General features: G+C 37.9%; 1 protein-coding gene and 1 long non-coding RNA gene across 6 annotated transcripts in view; one reads left to right on the top strand and one right to left on the bottom strand.

Moving 5' to 3' along the window:
• Positions 1-5196, bottom strand: part of LOC138918220 (uncharacterized) — a 26589-nt gene extending 21393 nt beyond the window's left edge. The window contains exon 1 of the long non-coding RNA XR_011427263.1: positions 5170-5196. This is a non-coding gene — a long non-coding RNA (uncharacterized lncRNA). The remainder of the gene's footprint in view (positions 1-5169) is intronic.
• Positions 4210-20274, top strand: CEP15 (centrosomal protein 15). 5 transcript variants are annotated; one of them, XM_003363109.5, is made up of 6 exons: positions 4210-5324; positions 5971-6081; positions 6704-6787; positions 8196-8319; positions 17873-17947; positions 19866-20274. In XM_003363109.5, exons 3-6 carry the CDS (start codon positions 6735-6737, stop codon positions 19995-19997), a joined length of 384 nt encoding a protein of 127 aa, XP_003363157.1. In that variant the 5' UTR covers positions 4210-5324; positions 5971-6081; positions 6704-6734; the 3' UTR covers positions 19998-20274. The 5 variants fall into 5 exon arrangements, with proteins under 5 accessions (XP_003363157.1, XP_014587048.1, XP_023475928.1 ...); XM_014731562.3 differs by having other exon boundaries at positions 5198-5324; positions 6707-6787; XM_023620160.2 differs by having other exon boundaries at positions 5198-5324; positions 6707-6787; positions 17873-18005.

Here is a 20274-nt window from a genome sequence, read left to right as displayed (position 1 = left end):
ATATAAGCCAACATGTTCTTCAGACAACAAAATTGTAAAAGGATAACTTTATCCGTTTTTTCAAAGTATTACTAACATTCCCACCTGCTGAAAATATTTGAAGTTGACTAAAAAGTGAGACTCACATTTAATCTAATTAAAACACAATTCTTGAATGTACAAACAAGCCAGTGAGCAACATAATACACATTTGGACTTGGGGAAATACATTAAAAACTTAAAGCAAACTAATCTGCAGTCTATCTCTATAGCCTCCTATTAGTATTTTTTTCAGAACCCAAGAAAAGCAGACCCAAATATAAATCTATTCAGGAATTATTTCTTTCTTTACCTCTGAAAAATATGATTATGAAAACTACCCAAATCCCAAGTGTATCTTTAATCAAAGTTTTGTTGTTGCTGGTGGTTTTTTTTTTTTTTTTTTTTTGGTGAGGAAGATTCACCCTGAGCTAACAGCTGTGCCAGTCTTCCACTATTTTGTATGTAGCTCACCACCACAGCATGGCTTGACAAGGAGTGTAGGTCGGTGACCAAGATGCAAACCCATGAACCCAGACTGCCAAAGCGGAGTGTGCTGGACTTAACCACTATGCCACGGGGCCAACTCCTAATCAAAGTGTTTAATATTCTTATATTAAAAGTGTTATTCATATCCAAATTAGAGGGGAAGGTTTATAAGACTAAATCCTCAGTACAATCACTCAGCTTTCAATTTAACAAAGTCATTACTGAAAAGCAATACCAACGGCATATTTAAGAGAAAAATACAATGTTTACCAAGTGCTCAAGTATGCATTTAAGAAGGTTCTTAATTGTTTGCTCAGTAACGAACTAATGATAAAGTTGTTTCAGGATTATAAAAGCAAAAAGGAAAACAAACATGGAGAAACTAAAGAAACAGGCAGGAAGGCTATGAAAGAGAAAATTCCTAATTTAAGAAAAGAAAAGCCTGAGGTAAAGAGTTACAGTGAGTCTAGCGAGTGAGCTGAAATCTACTGGGAAATCAAGGAGACAGGATTGCCAAAAAAAAAAAGCCTTTAATAATTATACACAGCTGGAAGAGTGTCAGCTTAAGACAAAAGGATGTGTGAGCTTTAGGTTACTGAAATTTGGGAAGTAAAAAGTATATATATTTACTGTGTATACAACATACAAATGATTTGCTAAGAATTATTGTGTGTGCCTTCAAATTTGATTGAATTGAAATTCAATGTTTTCTCAAGTGAATTTTAGAACTAGTGAAGTTTTTAATTTGCTCATCCAAGAAGGAAAAGGCATACGCAAATTCTCACTGGAAATCTCTAGGATGGAACATAGTTTTATCAGCATGACCTTGTTCTCTCAGCCAAGAAAGTCTACAATGGAGGCACCAGCTGTGATAACGATTTCTCTATTGCAGAGTTTTATCTGATTGGACATAGACTTATAGCTGATTCATTGACAAAAGATCCTAAAGAGGTATCTGGTTATAAATTCTCTCTAGTCAAAATCCATCAAGAGCAATTTAAAGCATTTCAGATATATTTTGAGTATAGAATGTTTTTTCCATAGTAAAATGAACAGTCTACAACGATGGAAAAAGGTAAAACTCTAATATTTTATTTCAAAGTGAAGAAAAGTAAAAATATAGGCATTTGGACCCACTTTGCCAAATTTCACCTGAGATTTCCTGAAACAGGAAGAGAAACTAACTCTATTTCAAGCATGAGTTCTTTATTTTCTTAGTATTTGTCTACCAAGAATAAACCCAAAGGAAGTCTAAAAAGATTGCTTCTATATAAACTAAAACAGAACTTACTGTTAGTAACGTGGAGTCTTTGAAAAAGTCAAGGATTCTCCAGTTCCTTTAATTATTTCTTACTCTTTTAAGCTTGTTCTTCCTTTTTCATCCTTAAGCCTTCCTTTTCTGTCCTCAATTCTATTCTGTACTTACCAGTCTCACCTTCTCTCATACCTCCTTCTCTTTTTGTAAGGAAGACTGGCCCTGAGCTAACATCCGTTGTCAATCTTCCTCTTTTTCTTGAAGAAGATTGTCTCTAAGCTAATATCTGTGCCAATCTTTCTCTATTTTGTATGTGGGACGCTGCCACAGCATGGCTTGATGAGCGGTGTGTAGGTCTATGCCCAGGATCCGAACCTGTGAACCCCGGGACGGTGAAGCAGAGTGCCTGAACTTAAGCACTACATCACCAGGCCAGCCCCTGTACTCTTTATTACTATCAAGACTCTATTTGCAAACTCTCTGCCACCAGAAATGAAATCTTCAAAATTGGGGAAAATAAGGAGAACACCTTCATTTCAATGCTTCCTTTCTACTGGCCCTCACCCCAGATGTATTCTCTTGCACACACTTCTGTGCTTGCTGCCTTTTCCACTTAGAAACTTCACCCCCACTGTCCTACCACCTGATACACCCAATGACAAAAACAGACCTCCAAATCCCAATGAGTTTTCAAATTTCACCTCCATCTTCCAAAATGCCATCTAGACCATTCCAGCTCACAATGCTCTTGCCTTTCTTCTCTAGAACCCTCATAATCTGCATGATACTTTTTATTACACATTCTCAATATAACATACAAAATTACTTGGACTACTAAAATCAAACAAGCTGGAGTTCATTTATCAGCAGTGTGCTCTTAAGCAAGTCATTTCTCTAAGCCTCAGTTTTTTCAATCATAAAAATGGGGATAGTAAGAGTTTAGCACCCTTGCTCATAGGGTTGTTATAATGATTAGACGAAATAATTCATGCAAAGCGCCTAGTACAGAATGAGCACTCGATAAATACTAATTATTTTTATGTTGTCAGCTGTCATTGTGCTGCTTTTTATATATCTTAAGAGACCAGCCAGATTCTAGGCCCTTGAGGGCAGAGATTACATCTTAGAGATGTTTAATAAACACACCTTTAGAGAATTTACGACTAAACGACACAATGCTTCCTAAATAATGAGGCAGAGGGAACTTTTATTTTTGGTGAGGAAGATTGGCCCTGAGCTAACATCTGTTGCCGATCTCCCTCCTTTTGCTTAAGGAAGATTCTCTCTGAGCTAATGTCTGTGCCAATCTTCCTCTGTTTTGTATGTGGGATGCTGCCACAGCATGGCTTGATGAGCCGTGTGTAGTTCCCCACCCGGGATCCAAACTGTGAACCCTGAGCCACTGAAGCGGAGTGCGCAAATTTAACCGCTATACCACTGGGCCAGCCTAAGGGGACAATTTTAGCATGCTACTGCACAGAATAAGGCCAGGTTTAGGAAATATTAATTTCACTACACATTTATAGAATGCCCCATTATAGGCCAGGTGTTACTCAGTAGGTTGCAATAATTTGCATGGTATACCATGAATACTCACTCCAGAAATTGCCCAAACTTATCTAATAAATATGGAAGTTGTATACTAATAGATAGACTGTGCAATTACCAGAGATTCTTCCTCCACAGCCAGGTGTGTCAACAGAAAGGATCGACTGTGGGCTGTGTCGGGAGGAGAGGAGCTATCATGCAGATCTTTAAGTAAAGAGCAAGTACTTTTACGGGATGCTATAAAATAAATTTAGATGACCTCTAAGTGTCTGTGGGGTATTCCTGATTACTGTTCTCCTAAAAATTGCAAGAAAATTTCCAAGGTATTTCTTGGTTCACTGCTAAGGTGGACAACGACCTAAAAAAGCCAGGTTCAAAGTTAACAGAGCTGGGTTTGTCCCACCTGTGTCACCAGGCAAACTTACACAAAGCAGGGAGGAGAGAAAAGTTTGTTTTAAGCAACATACAAATACTTTAATGTGCAGCCTCTCAGTTCTCTATTTCACGCAACCCATTACCAACTTAAGAAAAGTCCTTATTTGTAAACTCACATAAAAGATAAACAAGAATGCCTTGTAACATAGAGCAAAAGCTCTATTTCAGTCCAAGAACACAGGACCATTCAAGGGTCTATTTTTCATCTTTACTAAGTAAGACTGTGGAATTGCTAAATCAAAGGTCCTATCAACTGAAGACAGACCTCCCTTACATTATGATGGAATCTCAATCGGAGAATTATTGCACCCATTTATTCAAAAATATTTACTGAGCACCTATACATCAGGCAGTTCTAGAGGCTGAAGATACAGCAGCAAATAAGAGACAATATGCTTGTTCTTAGAATGTTCAGATTCTAGTACGGGATGCGCTGATACATAAATGAACGAATGATGATATGTGGAATGGTGCCGCATGGTGGAGAAGAATAAAGCAGCAGGAGGACAGAGAGAGAAGAGGCGGAGTTGCGATCTTACACTGGAGGTTCAAGCAATGCTGCTTTGAGGAAGTAGCGTTGAAAGATGAGGAACTGAGTCCATGGAAGTATCTGGGGAAAGCGCTTTCCAAGCAAAAGAAACACGAAGTGCCATAGTCCCGAAGCAGGAGCTAAATTTTATGTAGAGATTCTGGGAGGAAAAAAATAAAACACCTGGATTGCGTCCTGGCTTTCTGCCCTTGACCACCTCAGTAACCTTTAGGAAGAAAACCGCTTGAGCTCTCCTGAACCTCAGTTCTTCCTCTGTAATTAAGGATAGAACCACGGACTTCACAAAGTGATTTGGCGGGGGAGGATGTTTAAGAAAGCACTACCCAGCACTAAGAGATTACTCCCAAGTGTGTGTCCCGAGGGCTGCGGGAAATTTCATAAAGGCTCTGCTGGCTTCAAGCTAAGACCTAAAGAAACCACCAAGCTCGTTTCCTCGTCTGTCAAATGAGGATAACGGTACCTACGTCCTCTGGCATCGAGGGGGAGTCCACGAATGAGGCCATCCCCGGAAATACAGCGACTGACACATAGACTCCTCAAGGCGTCAACGATCAACATTATGATCCCCCTGGGGGTGGGAGAGACAAGCGGGCAGGGGGTTCGCTCCCCTGCTCAGCACCGGACGCCCAGGGCGAAACTCTGTCAGGTCCAGTGCAACACTTTGGACTACTTGGAAGAGTTTTCCCCCACGCTCCCAGTCTACTGTGACATTCTAGCTTCTAAGAAACCAGCTTCACTCCCTGAAGCCTTCTGAACACATTCAGGTCCCATTTTAAAAGGCCTTGAAATCGTGCGACCATCAAACGTGAACTTCCCCAAAGCTGCTAACCACCATTTTAAAGCACTCTCCGCAGAGCAGCGCTACCTCACTAACCTTTCGCGCCAGAGGCCCGCCTTTTAGAACGTGATGACGTCATCTCGCGTTGCGCGTGCGCAAAAACAATGGCGTGACCACGCCCAGGCCTGCGCGGAGACCCGGCGTCCGCACAGTGGCCTGCGCCTTTCCGGAAGAGGTCAGAGTGCGGCTTGGTGAGTGAACTTCCCACCCGGTGATGGGCCGCCGGCGGGAGGGTGCCCCGGCTGTCGGAGGGCGGCGCACATACCCGGAGGGCCGGTGGGGAGGATGTTGTTAGAGGAAGAGCTGGGGTGATCAGGGAAGTTCATGCGTCCTTTGGGTGTAAGCGGGAGTTGGGGTGGCTGGAGAACTGGTGAGTCTTGAGACGGTGCGGATCTTCGGTTCAGAAGGCAGAATTTGTCTTGAAGTTTGTCTGAAGTGCTGATGGCGGGCATAACAGAAAAGAAGTTACCATGGACTAACTTTCCGGGACGCTGCATTTGAAACTGGGAAGAAGGCAGCGAGGATTGGCCTGCCGTGATCTTAGCGGGAAACATCTGTAACTATACCCTTGCGGGCGAGCCTGCGAGCGACTGCTGTCCGTGGTGCTGAAGACGAGCTTGCGGTGCCTTGAGGAGGAAACCCGATGAGGGCAGGACGGTCTTCCTGTTTCCCTTGGCTCGGCTCAGCGCCCTACGCTCAGACGTGTGTGCTGAAGGAAGAGCTCAGTCTTTCTATCGGCGCTGGACACTCAGCAGACAGTGTTTAATTTCATAAAATTTAGGAAAGCCAATGCTACATTCCGGGAAGGAATTTCATTCCTGTTTTTTTCTCCCTTAGGGCAGGCATCTTCCGCTTTTGCACCCAACCATATGATTTGCCTTCAGGCTCTGAGCCTTCAGAGCACATCACTAGATCTCAGTCTGTATTGGTCCAGGCTCTTCAGCCAAGGTGAGCTTGCTCATGTACCACGAAAATGGGTTTTCCTTAACTCCCTAAATGAGAGTCTTGAGCAGCCAGGGTAAGGTGAAGGGACCAATTGTGCTTTTTGCCACAGTTATACATGAAAAATACTTTCCTATTTGGAAAAAAGATGCTAGAACTGGGCAGTCTTCCAATAAAGGAAAGACCACAAGTTTCCAGTTGATTCTCATACTTGTTTGCCTTTCTGTGTGTGTGTGCACATGCATGAGGGATGGTGTTCCTGCGATGAATTTTACAGAGTGGATTTTTTTTTTCTTTCTGTTGATTCAATAAAAAGTTTACTAGTCTTAGTACCAGCTGCTTGTTTGTTTTGAGTTCTGATTAAGGTTAGAGTGTGGGAAAAAAGAGGGGGAAATGTGAAATATGTCGCGTTTACCTGATTCATGGTGTTCTTGGATGCATCTAGCATATGAAAAACTATGCATCATAAATAAAAATGGTTTTTAAGTGCGTTCTTTTATACATTATTATATCTCAAGTTTTATTTTTCTCTTCTGTGAGAACTAAGGGGTTGAAGTACTAAAACGATCAAATGTTGCAAAACTGAGGATATGTGGTAGAAGTAACTTTAAATGTTTTCATTATTTAGCAGAAAGCTTGTAAGGCAGTTTTGACTAAAAATGAATTCCTTGTTTGCTCAAGAAATTCGCCTTTCTAAAAGACATGAAGAAATGTAAGTTTTTTTTTAAGTTAATCTAAATGTATAAATTGTACTGGCTTTACTAGTGAAATGTGTGCACAGCAAAACTTAAAAATCTGAAAGTGTCATTTTAATTTTCTGACACTTGAGAGATTTGGTGTTAGGGAATGTCACTGTCTCTTAAGAATAACAATTAAAGGGTGTAATTATGTTCTATATATTTTTACTTTTTATTGCTAATATCTAGATAAATTCATCCTTACCCTCAGCCTTTCTGGGCACCACACTGATATTTAATGGACTTTTCTAAGCCTCTTACTCAGGGCTGGCTTCACGAGTATGGATCTGTGCAGTGACAGGCCCTGCACTTGGTTTAATGCTCTAATGTTGCTGTTTGAAATTACTAATACTTTTTTAACAAGGAGCCCCATTTTCATTTTGCACTGGGCCTTGCAAATAATATAGCCAGTCCTGCACATATTTAGTATTAACCCTTCTCCACCTCTATCTGTGGGCTCTCATGTTTTGCTTTTCTTTAATTAATTACCAGGCCCTCTTCCTTGGCCTTCTAAGATATTTTCCTTATAAAAATGACTGTCCAAATACCTCAGTTTGAGTTCTGCCCTCAAGAACAGCCCTATGAAACATGGTTTCTGGAGAATCTTCACAACTATTTGGGAAATGGTTAGACTGTTATATATACCGCTTATGTATTTTCTATCATCTGACATATTTTCTTATTAATCATTTAAGAGGACCAAAAATGTGTAAAGTGAGCATTTGACCAGTGAGAACCTTTTAAAGTATATTATGTATAACAAAGTAGTTTGATAATTTACTTACAACTTTTTACATCTTTCTTCAATTACTGTTTTACCTTGTTGTGAGTATGCATACATACACACAGCCTCTCACTCATATATGGAACCATCGTTTTTCCCTTGGGAAAAGAAGAAAAAAATATTTTTATTGCTTCTTCAAACATATGGAAGTTTAGCACAATTCTAAATGTGTAACATGAGATTCAGGGGTATTGAAGTGTTAAGCAGAAGGTTTCGTATAGCAAGTTATATGAATATATGTGTTGGGGAGGTATATATAAGTATGTGTACAAAGGGATATGTATTACAGTTTGCATTTTCACCAAAAATTAACACATCTTTTCCACACTCTAAAATAATTTTAAAAGATCAGAGAGGCTAACAAAGCAAAAGCATGTACTTATGGTGTTTATCTTAATGAAAATAAAAATAATTTTACCCAGATTTAAGACTGATTGAACTACCTAAGGTTTTCATTGTCTTATCAGTTACATAATAATGGGCTTTCAAAATAGGTTGAACTTGACATGAGGTGCAATTAAGAAATGAATTTTTATATTGGTCAAGCAATAAAATGTTTCCTTTTAAAAAAAACTTTATACAATCTTCATTTTGTCTAGAGTATCACAAAGGTTAATGTTACTTCAACAAATGGAGAATAAATTTGGAGACCAAAACAAGGAAAAGGCATCTCAGATGCAAGCAGCTGAGACTGCTTTTAAAAGGAACCTTAGTCTTTTAAAGGTAAGTTTCCATGACCTGAGTATAAATATTTTTCCCACCTTTGCAGAAAGGTTTTAAGGGAATTTCATAGTTTTGATTTATATAATTTCTTTGTTATGAGTAACAAATGGAATTAATGAAGCACCATCTATTTTTTTTAAACCTATGTTAGTTGGATAAGTAGCACATGGATTCTCATTTTTCAAAATGAAAAAAATCAGTTTGCTTAAGCTAAATGTTTTTAATCAACCATAAAATCAAAGACTACAGAAGGAATTTTAAGGTCACCTTTGTTCAAGAAGTAATAAATGCAAGATGTAGCTTTCCACTTTCCAGCTTCTTTTATTTGTAGGGACATTCTGAAACACCATAGAGTACTACAATGTATTTAGATCCAATTCAAAACTATTCAACATCATAAAAACAAGAAAAATTTGATTTTGCCCTACTGGAGCCACAGTCAACACACGGAATTCTTATCTAAGATAACAGATTTTCCAGATCCCTTTCGATGGTGATGGAGGAGGTGGTCAAAGTGTGCGATTGCGCAGGGCCTCACCATTTGGCCAATGTGCCCATTTGGAGTAAAATCATATGTGTAACATTTTTGGCTGCTTGCTATACTTTGCTTCCAGAATTGTATGGCTTCATCCATAATTAAAACCCTAAAGTTTGCTTCCATTCAAGCTTCCAAGAGATCCTATGACTAAAACATTTGGTAGTAAGGCTATATTATTTAAGTTATAAAGCAGTGTTTTCGTTTTTTATTGTTAAATATTTTCATCGATAGGCATAATATAGTTATCTTCTATCCTCACTAGAGGATGAAGGAAGAGGAAAATTCAGTTATCTTCTCAGCTTCTGGCAGTTTGATCCACAGTAATTTAAGTCACAGCCATAGTGCTACCAAAGCATTCTATATTGCCATATGTCTTACTTGCCCAATGGTGTTTGCAATATTTATTTTTAAATGGAAATATATAGGATAATCTAGAATTTGCTATGAAAAGTCAGAAAAACTAAATTAGAAGGCTTGAAGGCTTGATTGCTACTCACCTGCAGCAAATGCAGGTAATATTTGGTTTTCAAGCATCTTCCTTTTAATGAGCAAGTATTTGATGAGTGCCCAGAGGGCCTTACTGTTGAGCTAGTTCTAGGCAGAAAGTGGGGACAGCAAGATAAGTATGAATCAGAGTTCTTTACATCAAGTAGCTAATGGGCTTAGTTGATGACATAAGGTTGTCACACACAAAATATGAGACCTTATATGACCAAACATTAAATTATATTGAATACTCAGCACTGTAGGAGTAAGTGTAAAAAATCTTTGAGAGCTAGAATATTCAAAGAGGTCTGAAAGAGGAAGCTAAATTGGAGCTTTGTTTGAATAGGCAGAAGGCAAGACATTTCATTGGATTCTTAAAAAACAGCCGAGACCAGAAGAATGGTTGGCCCTATTAATGCTCGTGGGACCTTGAGCTTACTAGCTTGGAAAGTCACGAGAAACGAAGTTGGGTATGAATGGTGAAACAAAATGAAGAAATTGAGGGGCCAGCCTGGTGGCACAGCGGTTACGTGTACACGTTCCGCTTCGGCAGCCCGGGGTTCGCTGGTTCCGATCCTGGGTGTGGACATGGTACTGCTTGGCAAGCCATGCTGTGGTAGGCGTCCCACATATAAAAGTAGAGGAAGATGGGCACGGATGTGAGTTCAGGGCCAGTCTTCCTCAGCAAAAAGATGGGGATCGGCAGCAGTTAGCTCAGGGCTAATCTTCCTCAAAAAAAAAAAGAAAGAAATTGAGACTTGATATGTAGCGATAATATAGTACTGAAAGTGTTTGAGCAAAAGAAAAATAGAGACATATAAGAAACATATGAGTGTGTATTTAAGAAAGATTTATTTGCTATTTAGATGCAAAAAGATTTCAAAAATGGAGAGATTGGATTTAAGGAGAATAGCTAAGAAATCATTGTCACATCTAGAAGGAAGATGATGAACCTAATTTCATAGTCATGAGAAACCAGTTTGATGTGGTGGTTTTTTCCCTTGATTATCAAAGTAATATATTCTCACTGTAAAAAACTTGGAAGAGCAAAGATGAAATAGTGTACCTTCCATATCTTCCTGCCCATCTGTATTTTTGTGTATTTCCTTTCAGCCTTTTAATAAACGTTTATTGAGCACCTATTACATCCCAGATAGAGTGCTTGCTGTTAGAGATACAGTCTCTTCTGTTTTCTTTAACATACTTTGAATAATTATGTATGCAATATTTTTTATCCTTCTTTCCCTCATATTATTTTTTTAAACTTTGGAAATAATTTTAATGGTTCTACCATAGAAGTTATTGTGAAATTAAAATAAATAGGACGTGATTACAGAATTTTGAGTTGTAAGAGATTTCAAAAAGCATATAGGTTACATTAGATTCTCATCTAAAGGTTTTCAATTTTTTTTTTAGCATAAAAACTTTTTTCAAAGCTATAAAATAGATAAAAGTGGACCTGCTTTGGCCCAAAGCCCCTCTCGTTCAGCCCTTCCTTGCCTGCCCTGCTGTGGCAGAACTATCAAAACCACTGATCTGGCTAATCTCATAATTTAGAGATGAGGAAACCATAAGATAACTACTCCTAATACCCCTTGTCAAGAACAGGTTAAGTTACATCAGGATATATACTTAAGGACAAAGCGCACTTTAAAAATGGGTCCATTAAGAGCCAGCCCTGATGGCCTAGTGGTTAAAGTTTGGTGTGCTCCGCTTCAGTGGCCCAGGATCTGTTCCCAGGCACGGAACCACACCACTCATCTGTCAGTAGCCATGCTGTGGTGGTGGCTCAGAGAGAAGAAGTGGAAAGACTTACAACTAGACTATACAACTATGTACTGGGGCTTTGGGGAGGAAAAAAACAGAGAGGAAGATTGGCAACGGATGTTAGCTCAGGGCGAATCTTTCCCAGCAAAAAGAAAAATGGTTCCCTTAAAACCTAGAAGCATTCCTATAAAGACAGTGACAAAATAAGGATCACCCCATCACCATTGTTACTTGACCTTATTTAGATGTTCTGACCAATATAATAAACACTAAAGGGAATGAGCTTTAACCTTTGGAAAGGAAGATATAAGAATAGTGTTTTTAAATGATATGGTTATATTCTGTGTATGACTCCACTCATATGAGGAATTTAAAAATGTGGACTAAGAGAACAGATTAGTGGATACCAGGGGAAAGGTGGGGTGGGGGGTGGGCACAACGGGTGAAGTGGTGCACCTACAACATGAATGACAAACATTAATGTACAACTGAAATTTCACAAGATTGTAACCTGTCATTAACTCAATAAAAAAATGATATGGTTATATACTTAGAAAAGCCAAAATTGTTTTAAAACTAGTATATTATGAGTTGATTAAAATTAATGGATAAAAGATAAACAGACAAAAATCAATAGCAATCCTATATATACAGCTGGAAGGTACAAGACATCACATTTGCATTAACAATGAAATTATAAAATACTTGGGAACGCTCTTAACAAGGGATATGCATGATTGGTATAAGGACAATTCTTACACTATGATAGGAGATTTAAGAGAAAACTTAAATGGAGACATACATATGCCTTCATCCTGACTCAGGAGACTATTATTTTTCTAAAATAACTTGTCTCAAAGTTATTTTTAGAATTAATGAAATTACATCAAAATTTGCATGAAACCCAACAAAATTTCTCTAAATGCATTTGGAAAAATAAATTAGCAAGAATATCAAAGAATGTTTTTAAAACAGGAGCAATAAGGAAAAGACTAATTGCTTGAAGATCCAAACATACTAGTAGAAGAATGGATATAAGTAGTGAAGAAAACTCACCGTGAGGCTTTAGTCTGTAAATATCAGAAAAGATAGTGGACTTTGAAAATACAGGCTGAGTAATTTTTCCTGTTGATATTAATAAAATGAAAATTTATCTGCCTTTTAAAAACAAACATAATTGGCATGGATTTGGAAGAGAAAGAGGATTTTGTTTCTATAAATACTTCCATTATATAAACTGTCATCTCCCCCACCTTTCCCCCCACAAAATTTAGTTTAACCTGAAAAGGTGATTTTGTCATAAAAAGCATCATCTCATGAGGAAGATGGGTGAATGCTCCAGAGTGAGAAAGACTGGGATGCTGCTACAGCAGATTAGAGATGCAGTGAGTGCTTCCATTGTGGCAGGTCCTGGAAGCCTTCTTGGCCAGTTGGTAGTTAGACAGGACCATCCACAAACTGCTACCCAGCATGGCCAGTGGCTTACAGGACCACGCCTCACCTCTTTCCTCCTCACTTTTCTCACTTCTCCAATTCCCTGAAGAATAAGTTTAATGAATGCCTAAGTGTGCCTTGTACCAGGGACTCTATATCTCATGCTTTAGTGTCTTATTTTTTTCTATCCCAGAAATTGCCCCTCCAGCAAATTAAAAGATTAAATGCAGCCAGCTGTAGCTAGGTTCACTATATATGTTTATAGGGAACATAGATTGCTGGGTTGGGAGGGAGGGGCATGTGTAGGGAAGGGGAAAGAAAGAGATCTCAGTACATGATTTTTTGTGCTCATGTTTTACCTTTCCTAATCATGCATCAACTCATCTATAGAGGCTGCTGAATCCTACCACAGAGTAACACTTACACCATCATCCACAGTGGAAACTTGTTTTTTAATTGTAAAGAAAAATTTCAAACCCATGTAGAAGAGGGAATAGAAGAATGCACTTCCACGTGCTTATCACCCAGATTCAGTAGTTATCAAAACACAGCCAATCTTGTTTCATCTGTACTCCTCACCCCCACCTCCAGCCCCTCAGATTATTTTGAAGCTAATCTTCAGACATTGCATTGTTTTATATCTCTCTATATTTCAGTGTTTATCACTAAAAGATAAGGACTATTTTAAGCAAAATCACAATACCATTATCAGCCTAAGAAATTAATAATTCCTCAAATATCCAATCAAGATGAAAATTTCCCTGATTAACTTATAAACATGTTTTTACATTTGTTTGAATCAAGATCCAAATAAATTCCGCCTTGTAATTGATGAATATGTCTCCTAAATCTCTAAAGGTCCTCCGTGCCCTTTATGTTTTCCCTTTTATTTGTTGAAGGAATTGGGTCATTTGTCTTACAGAGTTTCCTACAGTCTGGATATTGCTAATTACGTTGCTGAGGTATCATTTAGTGTGTTTCCTGTTCCCTGTAATTCTATAAATGGATAGATCTAAGTGATGCTGTGCAACAGAAATATAATGTGAGCCACATATGTAATTTTGTGTGTGTGAGGAAGATTGGCCCTGAGCTAAGAGCTGTTGCCAATCTCCCTCTTTTTGCTTGAGGAAGATTGTCACCGAGCTAACATCTGTGCCAGTCTTCCTCTATTTTGTAAATGGGATGCTGCTACAGCATGGCCTGACAAGCGGTCCTGGGTCTGTGCCTGGGATCCGAACCTGCGAACCCTGGGCGACCAAAGCAGAGTGCGCAAACTTAACCGCTACACCACTAGGCTGGCCCCTCACATATGTAATTTTAAATTTTCTAGTAACCACTTTTAATAAACCCAAAAGAAACAGATTAAATAAAATGTTATTAGAATTGATTTCAAACATATAAAATATTATTTAAAATGTAATTGCTATAAAAAGTTGGTAAACATATTCTTTTTTCTTACTAAGCCTTCAAAATTCAGTGTGTATTTTACACTTACAGCACATCTTAATTCGGACTGGTCACATCTCAAGCTCTCAGCAGCCACATGAGGCTGATGGATACTGCATAAGAGTGCAGGTCTAGAGGCCTGATCAGATTCAGGTTCAATGTTTTGGGGATGAACACTTTCATAATGGCTGATTGTCTCTTTTTGGTATGTTAGCAGTCATTGATGATCACTGCTTAGGTATATTCATTACGGGTTGCAAAAAGTGATACTTAAATTCTTTTATTCCTTCGCATTCAATTGCTGGTTATTTATATAAAGAGAAGCTTCCTCTCGTCACTTATTTGGTTACAGTGAAGTACATTTCATATAGGAAAAAGTATGATGAGTGCTTGATTCTTTCTCTGTATTTAATTTTCAAAACAATAAAAGTAGGTTCTGTCGTATCCTCCAAAATTAGATGTTGATGGTGGTTTTTTTTTTTTAAATGTATCTGGGATTTGAAATATTTCAATCCATTTCCATTTTTATTCCTATTGATGCCCAAATTGTCACTTTTTACCAAGTGGGAGCCTCTTCAAGTTAGCTCCCGAATGTCTCTGCCTGATCTTAACAGCCTTTGATAGTTTCCTTTCTTTCTGGTATGATGAAATCTTCCAGGCTCATCATGTGCATTTGCTGCCCAGACCTGGAATTGCCCATTGCCCTAAGGAGCCTTGGATCCTGTTGGCAGGAAATATGTTTAGAGGCCTCAATCGGGACACTCGGGTGTTTATTGCAACTTTCTTTTGTAAAGATAAAATGCACCAAGAGTTCATATCAGTAATTCCAGTTCAATTACAAAATTGTAAGACTTTTAGAATCATCGATCTTTTACCTCTAACTTCTTTTTCTCAAACTAAAATCTCAGTTCCCAAAAAATTTTCCAATAGCAAGATAACTTCTTATTTCCTTATCTGGTAATACAGATGGCACTACCACCAACAATATGGTTACTGAGAATGGTTTTCAGTAAGATACGTTTTACAGTTCTTTGTGTCCTTAGTGTATATCCCACTAGGGATAATGCCAGTCAAAATACTGTGTTCTAAGACACTTGATGTACTTCTTCTCCATGTGGTTATGCCACCAACTAGATAGCAGTTAGATTTGTTTCGTTTTGTTTTCAATTTTTAGGGTTGCTTGTTCATTTGTTCTCTAACCACAAGAAATCTTAAATGGTTTAGTGGCAAATCTGTAAAAAAAGATAACAAGGTATAGTCAGGCACTTCTAGCCTCTCTTCCTTTCCTCTTTTGCTTTTTTCTCTCCCTACCTCTTTGAGTCCTTTTTCTTTTTAAGTTTTTGGTTTATACTCAGGAAACTTTGACATCTATTTAAAGAATTTACTCATTTAATGAATATTTAAGTATTTAGTACATACCCTGTACTTTGTTAGATTCTTGGATGCTTAAAGGTTGTCTGGGACATAGTCTTTACCTTCTGGAAGCATGTAGTCAAAGAGAAGGTTTTTATATGGAAGTATTAGGATATAGCTTGCTGTAGAAGGCTGGGGTCAAATTACAGAGATTTTTTCAGTCAGCCTAAGGAATTCATACTTCATCCTCTGTGTAGTAGGTGTCAATTATTTTTTTAAATCTAGGTAAGGACATATTTAAAGTAGTCTTTGTAAGCAAAATGAATCAATTCCATGTCAGATATGGATTGAAGTAAAATGAGATATAGTTTAGGCAGGAGCCCCAGTAAGTATTCAGTAAGTATTTGTTGAATGAATAAGTGTAATAATAAGCCCACAGCATTGGGAATGACATGGAAAGGCTAGAGACATCCTGAAGTAACAATCTATGGAGATTTGAATTTTTAAATGGCAGGGAATAAGAAGAATTGAAGATAGAGGATACAGCTTAAGTATGTGGGTGAGCAGAATTCCCACTGTTATACATTCAGAAGGAAGAAGATGAGTTTAGTTTTATTAGACTGAGAAATAAAGGCTAGGAAGAAAAGTTATCCATCCCTCTACATTAATAGTTGGAGCTAGATAAGAGACAATCTTGGAGGGAGAAGAAGTAAAAAGATGAGGACAGATGTCACCAATCTTAAGAAAGCCCACACTTAGGATTAAGGAGAGAAAAAGGAGCCAGTGAAGGAGAAAGAGAAGTAGGAGTCAGAGAGGTAAGCAAAACATCTAAGAAAGTGAAATCTCACTTAAGGAAGAAGTTCTCTGGTGGGGTGATAATCCCTTGGTGAAATGCTGCAGAGATGACAGTCAAGTTACTAACCATAAGCCTGCCTTACCAGGCCACAGATCCCTACTCATATCTGCTCATTTGTTTGCACATCTGTTCTTCTACAAGAGAGATTCAGTATCTTTATTTTCTGGTCTTGAAGAAAATGTTTATAATTTTGTCTACAGATGCTAGTGGCACCTAGATCTACCATTAATGATAACTTTAAAACTGTTCTTAGAATAATGGTATAATTGGGGTTGTGATTTTATTCTGTTTTCTTGATTTATAAAAATGAAAAATAATTTTTCCAGGACCTTGTAAAATCTCAGTGTCATCACAGGAAAGTTAGTCTTCTCTATGCGTTGTAGCATCGGCATCAAAAGCTCTTTAGCATGCTTTTTAGCCGTATGCTTCTCATATGGGATAGACGTGCTAAGAGATGGACTTTTTATCCCTAAATTGATGTTTTTCCCCTTCAAATCACCTTCCTCTAGACAGCAGGTGCTTTAATGGTTGTGCAACTTTGGGGAGTCCCTTTAGGGAATTTCCTGTTTTTCCCTTTTACATTTCACACCCATTCCTTGCTCCCGCCGCTACCATCTGCTATCTCTTTTCTCCTGTTCAGCATTGGCTTCTTCACACCCCACTCCCACGCCCTTTTCCATCTCTCTCCGTCTGTCCAACAGCCCTGTGCTTAAGATTGCTCCAATGCTTGTACATGGCTCAGAGAACTTTCTCTTTTCTATCAACTCACTAAGCTCAAAGGAAAGGCAAAATTTACATGGCCTTCATCCAAGGCCTTTGTGAACTTGCCAAACATAAGCAAGCACAAGACAACATAGGTGCTGATTTGGGGAGCTTTTATTAAAGAGGGCTCAAATGTTCCAGTAACAACTTGGCAAGTCCTACATTTCCGTGCATGTACCTTATGCATGTATCAAGGTAAAATCTTTACCAGGGTATGAATTAAGTTTAATTACCCTTGTGTTTCTACAATCATAAGGGAGAATACACAGATCTACAAGTTAAACTACAAATTAAAGCACAGTGCTTGCATGCCATCAGCTGAATGATATACTACCTAACAATAAAACTTACATCAAGATTACCTTAGAAATCTAGTACTAAAAATCTACACGGTATAGTGAAAAGGTTCTTGTTGCAAAGTACTGAGGTACCTCATTGACCTTCTTTTAAATATGTGGAGTATTTGCATATGTATAGAATTTAAAATGGAATATTGAACAAATGAAATGTATGTGACTTGAACTCTTTTAAGGTTAGCACAGTGTGGTCTGAGTATCTGACTGTTTTTAGTATGTGATTATTTGACTATTTTATCCATCTGGCTGTTTTTAATGATTATAGAGCTAAGTCAGTGCTCTGAGCAGTTTTAGAAGAAGTTCTTTTTGCAAGCATTGGCATTTACTAACTATTTAAAATGACAAGGCAGAATTTAGAAATACCCCATCTTATTTTAAAATAAGAAACCCTGCATTCTCTATTTGAAACTGGTTAATTGAACAATGATCAGTTCAAACTGTGTACCCAGAGAAGAGTTGATGTGAGAGATTTGGGATATAGCTGCTGCTATTACAGATGCCATTTGTGTGGTATGTAAATGAATTTTGTTTTCAAAATGCTGATATCTGCTACAGGATATAGAAGCAGCAGAAAAGTCTCTGCAGACCCGGATTCACCCAGCTCCACCACCTGAGGTAGTTTCTCTTGAGGTGAGACTCTTGAGGAACAAATCTAAAAGAAGAGACCCTATTCTACTAGTAATGCCTTGTAAGTTAGTGGTTGTATGTGTGTATTTCCCAGATTTATTTAACCATTAAAATAAACAAGGTGTGTCTGATTGATCTTTATATGTCCACAGCACCATGCTTTGTAAGTGGTAGGTATTTGATAAATTTTTTTAAAATCAAGATACTTATCAAATGAAAATTTTATAAGGATACTGTGTCTTTCACCTCGTCACTTAGAAACAACTATCCTGTTAAAGCAAAACAGACAATATGCACTAAATCTTAAGATGACAGCATGCCTGACCAAAGTGCTTTTCCTGTTGGCTGATGTTAGAAGTAGCAGTTAACTCCCTTCACCAAAAATTCACCCAACGCTATTTAAATGCACATTATCATGCAGTCTAGTGTGGCTTTTGTCTGTTTTATTTTGCTCAGCTCAAGAACAGATTGGGAAGATGGTTGGCAAAAATAAACCATATTTGGCATATGAATGTATTTGTGATGAAAGGGAATTTACTACATATAGAATAGTTGGATTTATATTTTTAATGACCTTTTTCAAATACAGTTTTGCTTGCTGCCTAACCAGAGATGTGAATAGACTCAAAGGCTGAGAATTTGCCCCTCAATTTTCTGTGTCATCTTGAGTAATAAGTAAAAGGCAGTGATCAAGGGGAGAAAAAACTCTGGTACAAAGTTGTGCCTTGGGCATGTGTTTTTCTTTGTTGAATTCTCCAATACCTTACTCTGGCCTGTACTGGTCCCACACAATAGGGGTTAATCCAGCCGTGAATGGCGGAGAAACTCCCAACCACAGGCCTCGGTTGGTATTTTTCTTAGCTAGTCTTGCACAGCAGGATGACCTTTATTTTAAGTATGTCAGGCTATTTCTCAGACCACATGCATAGATGTGTAGATATACAGAATTCCTCACCATTTTCAACTTCTGGAACCCCAGCACCTTTTTAATGCTCAGAGTGAATAATTATGTGTTTTTAATGCTATGTAACTCTTTGGCTGAATTTCCCAAAATGAGATTGAATAGTGATGATCTATATAAGATGTCCTCCTATGGCAGAGAGCTTTTGGCAGTTACTCTTCTTTGGCCTCCTTAGGGCAGTCACCCCAGAAACCATCAAAGCTCGTAGACACGATATGGTGATGTTGCTTGCGCTTCTGTAGCTTAGAGACTGATACAGCCAGGCCAGTAATACAGCATCTCAACTTCCAAGCTATTTGAATTAAAAATGGGTAGATGATATTGATATTATTTTCTCATTATACAAAAACATTAGGGAAGAAATTACAATTTGCCATATCAAGTGCTCTTCTAACAGATATAGTGGGTGTGCATTTTTAATGATTTCCCCCATACACTTAAGGGGTCAATTCATCTGAATCCTATTATAACCACTAGTTAGTTATATTTCAGTTCCTGATCCCATCCGAGGTCAAATCTTTTTATGTTAATTCTAAAGCAGTTGTTCCTGTTTAATCATTTCTTTGTAATAATTTTAGTGTTGGTAACTATTTGGTATGGGATTTGGAATAATAAACAAAAACATTTAATGATTGTGTGGCCATAAATGATACCACTGGTAATAATCACCAGGTTGGCCACAAGAGGGCGTGTAAAATCACAATAAAATTCCAAAACCTGTAATTCTGCCAGGCTCTGGTTTTACTGAGAAATTTGAAAATTAACACTAGTAAGTAGCCAGATTTTTTTTCTAAAATTAACATAAAATATTCTGTAGAGGAAGTACATTCTACATATATGTGTGTGTGTGTGTGTGTACATGCACACACACTTAAGTGCATAAACATTTAGACTATTATGAAGAGCCAAGTTCAATTGCTTGATATGCTTTTTTACTTTTGGATGTTGTTTTTTTTCCAGACTCTTTACTGGGCATCAGTAGAAGAATATATTCCCAAATGGGAACAGTTTCTTTTAGGAAGAGAACCATATCCTATTGGTGTTGAAAATCAAAATGAAGCAGAAACTAACATTCAAAATGAGGCGCAGTGATAACTTCTTTACATACTATTTCAAAAAACATGTTGAGTAAAGCTGAATATTAAAGAATATGCAGGTTATTGCAGGAACTTCTGGAGTCGAATATGTTCATGACATGTGAACCTCCTCAGTGACAATGAAGATGTGAGAATCTACTGGCAGATCTCAGCTTATCCCTTGGAGACCTACTACTATTTCAACATCATGAATTTGCTTTCTACCAATCCCATGGAAGGGTTAAAAACTAATATCGAAAGGTGGACTGTTTATTAAATAAGTTGCTAAATGA

The sequence above is a fragment of the Equus caballus genome, chromosome 16, assembly GCF_041296265.1.
Source record: "Equus caballus isolate H_3958 breed thoroughbred chromosome 16, TB-T2T, whole genome shotgun sequence".
NCBI classification, from domain to species: Eukaryota; Metazoa; Chordata; class Mammalia; order Perissodactyla; family Equidae; genus Equus; species Equus caballus.
This window is presented reverse-complemented; position numbering and strand designations above follow the sequence as displayed.